General features: G+C 43.8%; 1 protein-coding gene across 1 annotated transcript; it reads right to left on the reverse strand.

Annotated features, from left to right (window-relative positions):
* Positions 1 to 2,317: 2,317 nt before the first annotated feature.
* nek2 (NIMA-related kinase 2) lies at positions 2,318 to 6,956 on the reverse strand. The gene is made up of 9 exons (XM_030781550.1): positions 6,861 to 6,956; positions 6,454 to 6,671; positions 5,850 to 6,090; positions 5,651 to 5,733; positions 5,422 to 5,548; positions 3,844 to 4,066; positions 3,633 to 3,687; positions 2,968 to 3,044; positions 2,318 to 2,529 (listed from the first exon to the last, which is right to left on the reverse strand). The coding sequence occupies exons 1-9, from the start codon at positions 6,954 to 6,956 to the stop codon at positions 2,318 to 2,320; spliced, it is 1,332 nt and encodes a 443-aa protein (XP_030637410.1).
* Between the last annotated feature and the right edge of the window lie 4,188 nt (positions 6,957 to 11,144).

The following is an 11,144-nucleotide window of genomic DNA, read 5'->3' on the forward strand; positions in this document are numbered from 1 at the left end:
TTAAACAGCAACAGACCGTTATCAGCCACCTAAAATCAAACGCGAATAACTAAATTTAATCACAGCAGACGTATTTTAATATAGCCTGGTTTGCAGCCGGGTTGAAACTTTGCACCCGGACCGGTTAAGTTTCCACACGGAACAAGACCGGTTATGGCAACGCCCTAGTAGGTTGCTATTGGTCACTAGTTAGGGACCATACAAAATTACTGTTTCGTACGTTGCTATTTTTGAATACTATGTTAGCGCAATTTACAAAATCGGACCACCAGAACGGTGTCGTTATCAGATATTTGGATTTAACAATGTATTTTATGCTCTGAATAATCGGTAGTAATTATTTAATTTATTTATGAAAAGAAGCCACTGTTTCAGAGGTAAATGCCCATATCTAAGTGTAGTAGTTTTGCACGACCCCTTCTTATTTGTCGTGGAGACAAATTGGTAACTACAGCATCTATTATAAAATTAAGTGTTGTGTTTTAGAGTTACTAGCCATGTTTTAACGTTCAGATCATTTTGTAACTCACACATTTGTCAGTCGCGAGGCGACGGATAGAATGAGCTCGTTTCTGTTCGACCGACAACACACCCAGCGATTTTCAAGCCACCATCGCGTGATAGTCTTTGTATCCGAGCTAGAAACGCTTCAGATCAGTTTTCACTCACGGTAGTGGGAGTGAAGAAATTGAAGTTAGGGATTTATCAGGTTAATAATGAACGCCAGGACAATTTTCCACATAGTTTTCTGTCTTCAATGTTAGGTGATGAATTCGTGATTCCAGGTTCGTAGTCGATAAATAGACTACCAGCTGCAAATACTGTAACAATCTGGATTTAGCTAGGGCTTGCCCCGCTTAAGTATTTCGATCGAGACATTAACGGCAACATGACAGCAAGGACATCAGATTTAGCTACAGCGGCAGCGATAACCAGTTTGTGATAGTCGCGAAACTGCGTCGCGGTTACCTGGCAACGTCGCCCTCCTCCAGAGAGAGACAGGCCTCAAAGTTTGGGCCAGCACACAGAAGTCATGATTTTGAATTTTTCTACCATCTGATTACCAGCCAAATTTGTGCCGTCTAGTGAAAGATAGATCGCACTTTCAAACAGGCTGCTGCTGGGTTATTACTGCTGTTCTCCTACACACCGGTGCTTTGAAGAATCCGTTTATTTCTGGACTTATTATCGTCTAGTCTGAGTCTTAAATTACACTGTTATTATGTATTATCTCTTCACTGAAAATCCCTCATATTTGGGGATGGGGACTAGGCTCTCTGCAAACTGGCCTCACATACAGGCCTAACTGTGAGGGGTGAAGAAGTCCTTCACCTCTCTGTTTTTCCCCTCTTGTAACAAAGCCCGTTTTCCCAGTGAAGGTATTTATTCTGTTAAAAATGCAGTGCTCACGTGAGCAGAAATGCTTAACCACAGACTATCACTGTAACAAATACACTTTTTTCAGCTGTAGACAAAGTTAAAAAAAAAAGTAACAAGTTGCATCTGTTTTTGCCAAATAATGTAAGGGCACAGTCTTCTTAGCTGCCTAACACCTCCCCTTTCGAATATGTCCATTCATCATTTAAAAAAAAGGGTACCCCAAGCCCCTGGTTTCATTCACTCCATGTCTATGTTGAGTAAGGAGCCAGCGTCACAGGAGGTAACCAGCGTCACAGGAGGTAACAAAACAGAACAGCAGAGAGGTCCGAACAACAATAAAAAAACGCATTTTGACAGTTATTATACACTGGTCATTATCAGACTTTAAAATATGGTATATATGCTGTGAATTAAAATCTGCACTTGAGTGGAATCCTGCTCAAAGATCTGCATCATCTCCTTACACGGTCACGTTATTCACACTCATGAACGGGGAACAGAGCATCGTATGAGGACGGTAGCGCAGGTACCCTGGCCATCAGTATACCATACATGTCTCCTCAAGTCTCACTCTAACAAGAACAACGCTTCAGAAGCACATTTGGTCAAAGAAGAAACATCACATTCATTACAAACACACACACAAAATATTTACACCCCCACCCCAGTTTCTGTCAAATCCTTCAACACAAAAATACAAACATGTTTCACATCCAGCATTCAACAGTACTAATAAATACATTCAGTTATCAGACAATCCTGAGGTAACAGATATTGTTTTTTTCTACCTGCCTACTTGACCACAGTAGAGAAGCTTCTCTAATGCCCATGTTTGTCCACCCCCCCAACCCAAAAAAAGACCCTTAAATAAAGACAGTTCCCGTGGCCTTTCTCAGAGGAGCAGACAGTAGCCTGTTGTAGAGGAGTTTCTCTCATGTTAGCGGATGGCGTGGAGCTGCCGACACTTCAGCTGGTGGTTCGTGTCGACTTCGCTCAGGGCCTGCACGCGCCTGGTCGCCGCTCGAAGCCTCTTCATCAGCTCCACCTCCTGGGTCCTCACACACTGGGCCCTCTCGGGTCTCTGGTTCTCCTTGTGCTCTCCCACAAAACGGACCACCTTCGGCCCGGGGGAACACTGTGTACCCTCATCTGTAAAGAAGAATTAATAATATAAAATAAAATAAAATGTCTTTTAAACACCGTAGTCCTTCAGTGAGAGTGAATTGTGTCTGTCAGTTGAATTAGTATTCAGTTAGTACTTTTTATGGTTTATTGACAATTCAGACTAAAGCTGAACCCAGAGAGTGGGAGACACTCTTTCCTTAGTGGAGTTATCTTCAGTCAGGTTCACACAGCTACAGTGACCAAATAAAGCTACGTCTGCACCTTAACAAAGGGAATAACTCTGTCCTATAGAGCACCCATGAAAAAGAATACACCCCCCCCCCCTTCTCTGGTTTTATTGTTCATTCTGAGTATAAGACGATAAAATCATGTACATGGGACAGTTTAGATGAAAAACACATGATCACAGTGGCATGCCGTCTGTGTTAAGAGGGTCCAGGGGCCTGCGGCTCTCTGCTGTACCTGTGTCACTGGGACAGAGGGGGGACAGCGCCCTCTGCTGTCTCAGCAGGTTATAGCTCTTCAGCAGGCTCTCCGCTCTGTGGAGACAAAGTCAGAACCGTTATCTGGCCTTGGTCGTCCTAATGAATTTACAACACACAAACTGCAGTGAAGAAAACTCTTTAAGTGATAATACAGATGGGTTTAACAGAGGAGGGGTGAATGACAGTCTGTGTTGGAGTCTTAATGTCTTTAATGGAGTAATAATAACCCTCAGAGACACGTGTTACTGGTACAACACCATGCACTCTCTGGGGTAGAAGGTAATGCTAGCATCACAGAGCACTAATAACCATAATAATATTACACAACTGCAATTATGAAACGGATTCACTGCTCATTAAAGAGTGAACATTAAAACGGCCTGCATCCATTCCAATCAGGTACCGTCGCTAATCAATACTGATCACAGTGTACTGTACTGGGAAAACCCTGCTCTAAAGACGACAGTTTTATTAATTCACACGCAATCTAACATGCACTGAACAGACCCAAAATGACCACGCCCAGATTAGCAATTAAACCAATCACTACACATCTGTCAAACTGTTCCACTCTTAATGTCATTCGGGTTAATGTTAATAATAATTAACAAAAAAAAAAAAAAAAGGAGAGAGACTATGTACCTGGCCAGCTTCTCGTTTGTCAGCCTCTCCCGCGCACACAGTTCCTGCTCCCTCTCTGGCCCATTCAGATCAAACACACACGCAGACGGTTGTAAGACTGTTTGCATATTTGTCACTACTTGTTCATTTGTTTGTTTATTTAAGTTCATGCATTAAATACAAAATCTCAGTAACAAATTAAGACCAGAAATCGGAGCTCTCTGAGACTCACGCTCCAGTCTCTCCTCTCTCTCCTTCAGCGCCCGCTCCCTTTCCCGGAGCACCTGCTCCTTCACCCGGAGTCCTGCCGACACACTCTGCTCCGCGCGCGCGGCTCGCTCGGGGTCAGACGACTTTCTCCTCGCCCTCCCCTCGTGTTTCCTCTGTTCTTCGGCGATGTAATCCGAGATTAAACTGCTCTGCAGGATGGACTCCACAGAGGGCCTCAGGTAATCCTGGAAACCATGACAACAAATGTCAACAAAGAAAAACGGAAACCAAACAAAAACAGCAGAACAAAGAAAACACAGGCTGTGTCCGAAATGGCATACTACATACTACTCGCATACTAATTATGACGTAAAAGTAGTGAGTAGTATGCAGTACGTGAAAAATAAAAATTTTGCAGTACACGACAGTTACCCGGATGATGTACTACTCTGGCGAAAATTTGTAGTATACATCCCGAGCTCACTTCATCGGGTACTGCATCCCATGAAGCAACGCGGTGATTTCCAACTGTCAAGAAATTTTAAATACATGGCGGGAAGTGACATAAACGGCTTAAACTTCAACTGCAGCTGCAGTTCCGAATATAAATGTATCAGTCACATATTTTGGTGTAATAAATCTTCATATGCTTTCTTATACAGCTACTTTTGATACATATTTGTGGTTGTCGTGTGTTGTTCGATTTTAACAGAACAGATAGCCCAGCCGATACCAAACGTGTAGTACACTACACGAAAGTTCTCATAATTGCGTACCATACTGTATACTAGTGTGTGGAGTAGTGTGCGGTACACAGTGTATACTAGGCTAGTATGCAGTATGCAGTGTATACTAGGCTAGTATGCAGTATGCAGTACGCTAGTATGCCATTTCGGACACAGCCACAGAGATCAGTTTAAGGGGTGTGTTTCCCTTCTCCTCTTAAAGGCGTTTCATTACTGCAGATATAAATCCCAACATTCTCTTCCCTTGTTCAGCTACCAACACTTTCTCTCTTTGTTTTTGTCTTCCCAGATGTCCAGACACATCCAAGGATCCAAAAATGTCTGCTCAGAACCAACCCTTTCTACATCATCTCCTTTCCCTAATGCCCACGCACGGCCGTGGTGCTGACCCCAGCAACCGATACAGCCCGTGTGCTTGACACACACACACGCACAGTTTCCTGCCTGGTCCTTTTAATCAACACCCAACCTCTTGCCAAACTTCGTCCCTGGTCTCACACCCTTCCAGCCGTCTCTGATAAACTCTGACTGACTCACCACTCTGACTGTCAGAGGGAATCTCAGTGTTCCTTGATTCTCCCTCTCTCTCTCTCTTCCCCCAAAAGACATTAACTGTTCAAAACCGCCCAGCACCAGTCAGAGGACCACACATGGGCCTTCTGCTCAGTCCCCAGTCCCCCCCCCCCAGTCTACAGCCAATCAGCTTTCTCTCTCTCTCCTCTCACAGCAGCTGGTGCACGCGTAGCTGTGCTTAAGATAAAACCATGCAGTTTGCACATATGAGACTGAGCACTAGGTGAGCGTAGAGATTAGGGGAGAAAAAAAGACCAGTATACCTTTAAAGACCAGTATACCTTTAAATGTAACATTCTAGACAGGAGACTGTTCAGCTCCTCTGAGTAGCGATAAGGGATCCGTCGAAACTTTCCCTCTCTGATCTTCTCAGCGAGTTCTTTCTGGTTTCGTGCGGTGAACGGGGGCCTGCGAGGAGGGGGAGAAAAACCCCACAGTCATGGAGCAAACAGGAACAAGTCAACATAAACATATTACTGTTACTGGCCCAGGAATTCAAACAATACTTACGATAAAGCACAAAGCTCATACAGCAAACATCCCAGTGACCAAATGTCTGATTTCTCATTGTACGACATGCGATTCATTTGCTCCTGTAGGACACACAAAGTCAGCAAACACATAAAAGCAAAACACCTGAAACTGATCGGTAAGAGTTCTGTCAGCTAGGACCAGACTTTTTGCTTTTCTCTCACAGTGAAACACTCACGGGAGACATGTAATAGGGCGTGCCCACAAACGTCTTGGCAAAGCTGGTGTCGTGGTTAAGGATTCTGGCCAAGCCAAAATCACCCAGCTTGACGTTCTGCTTGCCATCCAGGAATATGTTGGCGGGTTTAAGGTCGCGGTGGAGCACGGTGCTGCCGCCGTTTCTACGGCGATGACACTCCTTCAGCGCCAGGGACAGCTGTGTCATCACGCGCAAGACGAATTCCTCTTCCAAGTATCGCCTGCAAAGCACATCGAACAAACACACACGTTAGAGAAACGACGTGACCAAGTTCTTTTCACGAAGACACACATTCAGGTCAGGACCTGAAGAAAACGTAAGTTACGAGACACCTGGAGTAGACTATAACAAGAGATCCTTAGTCGGTTGGTTAAAAAATGAAAAACAGCATGGAATTGACTTGCAACATAGTACAAGTTGCTTGCTCTTGTATTTCCTAAGCATAAGCATCTAGCTAAACCACCACACTGTGAACGTGGACTTATTTCAATATATGCCTGACATCCCTCCGTCTATTTACGATACCTGTTAAAGAAGACGTCTGTGAAACAGGCGAGAGGGACATTTTTACAAACATCGTCACCTGTCTTGGATGCACTTCATTATCAGACTGGAGAGGTCTCCGCCTTCGCAGTACTCCATGACGATATATAGCGTGGTGTTTGTTCTGTCTATGATGCGGTCGTAATACCGGACGATGTTGGGGTGTTTGAGCTCGCGCAGGAGGTTGACCTCTGACACGAGCATTTGCTTCTCAGCCTCCGCCATGGTGCCGTAGTCCAGCTCTTTCCAAACAAGAATCTTGAGGAGACCCGTTTAGTATTAGCTAACATAGCAACACAGTTAACGTTAACAGCACACGGTATTTTTTAAGGTTGCTTGTTAGAAATTGTAGGTTAACGGTTGGGTGAGTTTTAGCAATCATCGCGTAAAATTAAGTTAGCCAATAGTATGCGAAGCATTAACGCGATCTGTAAATTGCAGCCTTACCTTTCCATCGGACTTCCTTCGAATCTTCTGGCATTTCCCATATGAGCCAGATCCAATAGTATACAACACCTCGTAATCCTCCACACGAGACGGCATATTTACATAGAAGATGCAGTCGAAACCACTAAACAGTTAATGTTTCACGACAGCTGCTACCAAGAAATAAAATAAAGAGTCACCACTGATCGGTAACATTTAACTTTTAACGCGACTGTTTCAGTCGTAATCTGAAAAGTCATTAAATGATTCAGATCTGAGGAATTATACTGCCGGAGTAAGTCTTGTACGAAAATAGTCTATATTGTAGAGTATGTGTTTCTCAGCGAGCACAAATACAAACCATGCAAGCGCCGCAGGTTTCAAACTGAATTGCGATGTGATTGGACGGGGCTGTGGAGGAGCTGGAATTTAATTGGTTGAAATAAGGAAACAAGCTTCACGTTGCCTAGCATTCGGGAACCGCGAGAGAGCGCGGGTTCTCGCAGTGGAAACTGTCCATTTAACTGATTTATTTCCGTTCACCTGGTCAAAAAGGCTGTCTATACTTATTAACCCCATGATCTTGACGTTATGTAATTTTGCAGATTGTCTTAATAGATCCTGCATTTCGCTCAAAGTATGTCCATGTCTCAGAGATGATTCCCGTAGTATGTTTCTCTTTGGTACGGTCCTTATATACTTAAAAAATAATAATTCAAAACACCACGTTCATCGTGTCTCAGTTTAAAGGGCATTAAACACAGTTCGGTGAATGTTTAATGTGGAAGCTCCGCTGCTTGAGGCTTGGGCTGTTTTACAAAATAGGATTTTCATTTATTTATGTATTTTAATCTGGCTCGATCACATTACGCCGAGAGTCGAGATTGTCCAGCTGAAAAATCTGAAAAGTGGTGAATACTTAGTCTACACCTGCTTCTGGTAAAGACGTGGTAATGAGTGGCTGGTTCATTAAATCAGGTCTGTTAGGGCAGGGAAAAATCTGTACGTTATTTGTTTGGGGTTTTGTTTGTTTGTCTTTTTTTGGTAATAAGCGGTATTGGTGAAACACTGCCGGTAGCTTCTTAAATTAATATAACAAAACCAAGGAGCCGCGCACTACCTTTTGATCATTTTCGTTAGAATAACAACGCATCAAACCTATATGGACGTTAAGTATGAAGTATACTGATAATCAGTCCTTACAGATCAATGATATTTTACATCCAGACGGACTCGGTGATGTCTCAGCTTCAAAATCCACTTATCCAGTCATTCCCCGTGAGCTGCAGAGACTTGGTTTGAATTATGAATGAAATGCCACCTTCATAGTATGAACAAATCAATGTAAAACATGCCTCTAAAAGGACTGAAGTCAAAGCCGTGTCGCACGGGGGCAGCAGAAGCACACAGCAGGAGTCAGGCTCTGTACATCTTCACCGCTCGTCACAAGTCTTCAACAGTGTGCAGCACAGGGCTAAAGAATTTCTTTCGATTTCTGTTTGGCTTACTTAATTTTTTTATAAACCCCATACACAACAGATAAACAACAAACCGGCGATTCTTGTTTGCCATAAAAGAAATAAAGAAAGAAAGAAGAGTTTTAGTTCTGTATCTTCACAGACAACACAATTATGACACAGAGCATAATTGTGTCAATATGAATGTCATTGTTTATCGGCTGTTAAAACGTAAATCAAAACAACAACTTTAGACATAAATTAATTCTTCGCTTTTCTCCTCTGTAAATCACGATCTCGGATTACGCAACCCTCGCACCCCCACACATGTGTATTGACAATATTAAATGTATGGTGCAAAGCAATAAATTAAACGGTGCAAAACCACGAATGTTTATATTATTTGCCCATTGCTCTATTTTGTATCTGCTAAAGACAGTGTAGAACTGGTTAACGTCTGACAGTAGGTTGATACTGAGCCTTCCCCTCATGAGGCAATCTGTGAGTGAAATACTGGGCCTGTACTTGACTGTACTCGAACGTGACTGTACTTGAATCTCTCTATAGCTCTTAACGGTTTCACACTGTTCGTCATTCCATCCTGATTGCGTAACGTGACTGACAAGAGGAACCTCTGCGATGTCATCGTAGCATAAATCATACCACAACAGGTGGGGCACTGGTACAGACATTTCTGCACACCGCGCTCTCTTCCCTAGAGGATATGCAAATTTGAGAGCTCGGGGTCCCGTTCGTTGAGTGGCAAGCTGCCGGAGGAAAGGTTGCGTCTTTAGAGAGCCGTAACCACGCCAACCAGGTCCTGCCTGAAGCCACTCACAGCAAGACGTTTCACTAATGAACAAGAAGAATAAAGAAGAAACACACCAGAATACTCTTTTTCTTAAATGCCGAGCGAGGAGACACTGCGAGGCAAAGGTCTTGGAACATGTAACCGTTCCGATAACGACCGGGCAGAATGATTGCAGTAACTGAAGGATGAGACCGTCTCCAATGACAGTTACCACTCCAGTAGCACCCGAGCTCTCTGTGATGATAGTTTAGTACACGCAGAGAATCAGGTCGAAGATCCCACTACCGTCTCCATTTCCTGATTTTTATCGACTTCACTTGCTTTCTCAGCAAGCCACTTAATGCCTTTTAGCGGAATTCGCTACAGGCCCTGTTTAAGTGCAGACACGTCTATCTCGGGCAATATCCGTCTATCCTAAACAGACGGCACATCAAGACTGCTTTATCCATGTCAGACTTAAGATATGTGCGCGGTACTGTGGAGTAATAATTCCCAGCGTGACTGAGTACGTTTGACAGAGTGAACGTTCATATCATTATCGATTGGTTATGTAAACTTGAGTTTCCATTGTTCGGGTAAACTGTGTCTTGGAAGAACAAAGGCGTTAGAACCAAGAAATCCTGTAATATTTAACATTATATGGAAAACCAAAACATACTATTCACACAAATCCCATTTGGTGAAAGAGTATAAACAAGGAGTTCCAAGTGCCATGGAATTCCAATATCTTGGATTGACTAGAATGAAATGGCTGAGAGTTCCTGACTAAATCACTTTCTTTATGGCATTAGATTCCCAACTTTTTGAAAATGATTAGTGGTCCTGTATTGCAGGTGAAATGTGACCATGAATCTTAAAATTCCTTTGTAAGTTGCGTGATATTCCTGAATAAGTTATGGTTTTCCAGTAAAGGATGTTTGCCCTCAACATTTGTCCACACAGTTCTACACTTTGCAACAGCGGGTTTATTACCGTTAACAGACAGTCGGATTTTAAGGTTGCCTGGTTTGGAAGAGGTATCATTAAGCTTAGGGAATTTCATTTTTCGGTGTACTAATGGCTGCCTATAAAAATGCTGGGCAGACCTACCAGGCTAAGACTATGACTAGCGTAACTGGACAACCTCACTCACTGAGCACTGTCTTAGGAACATCTGTACAGTGTGCACCTACCTATTCATACAGTTATCTAATCAGCCAATCGTGTGGCCGCAGTGCAGTGCATAAGATCATGCAGATACGGGTCAGGAGTTTCACTTAGTGTTCACATCAGCCATCACAACGGGGACAAAATGTGATCTCAGTGATTTCGACCGTGACGTGATCGTTGGTGCCAGACGGGCTGGTTTGAGTATTTCTGTAACTGCCGATCTCCTGGGATTTTCACACACAACAGTCTCTAGAGTTTACTCAGAATGGTGCAAAAGGCAAAAAACATCCAGTGAGCGGCAGTTCTGCGGGCGGAAACATCTTGTTGATGAGAGAGGTCAGCGGAGAATGGCCAGACTGGTTTGAGCTGACAGAAAGGCTACGGTAACTCAGATAACCACTCTGTTCAATTGTGGTGAGCAGAAAAGCATCTCAGAACGCACAATACATCGAACCTTGAGGCGGACGAGCTACAACAGCAGAGACCACGTCGGGTTCCTCTTCTGTCAGCCAAGAACAGAGAGCTGGGACTGCAGTGGGCACAGGCTCACCAAAACTGGACACCTGAAGTCTGGAAAAACCTGGCCTGGTCTGATAAATCTCGATTTCTGCTGAAGCATACAGATGGTAGGGTTAGAATTCGGTGCCGACAGCATGAATCCATGGAGCCAGCCTGCCTTGTGTCAACAGGGGAGGCTGGTGGTGGTGGTTTGATGGTGTGGGGCATGTTAATACCAATCAATCATCGCTCGAATGCCACAGCCTGTTTGAGGATTGTTGCTGACCATGTGCATCCCTTCATGGCCACAATTTACCCATCATCTAATGGCTACTTCCAGCATGATAATGCACCATGTCACCACGCAAAAGTCGTCTCAAACTGGTTTCA

This window comes from Chanos chanos, chromosome 8 (genome assembly GCF_902362185.1).
Source record: "Chanos chanos chromosome 8, fChaCha1.1, whole genome shotgun sequence".
NCBI lineage: Eukaryota > Metazoa > Chordata > Actinopteri > Gonorynchiformes > Chanidae > Chanos > Chanos chanos.

Coding starts and splice junctions, on each gene's coding strand:
- nek2 (XM_030781550.1), bottom strand. CDS start 6,956: ATGCCGTCTCGTGTGGAGGATTACGAGGTGTTGTATACTATTGGATCT. Junction 6,672..6,860: donor GAAGGAAGTCCGATGGAAAG/GTAAGGCTGCAA, acceptor GGTCTCCTCAAG/ATTCTTGTTTGGAAAGAGCT. Junction 4,067..5,421: donor CTAGAATGTTACATTTAAAG/GTATACTGGTCT, acceptor CATGGTTTCCAG/GATTACCTGAGGCCCTCTGT.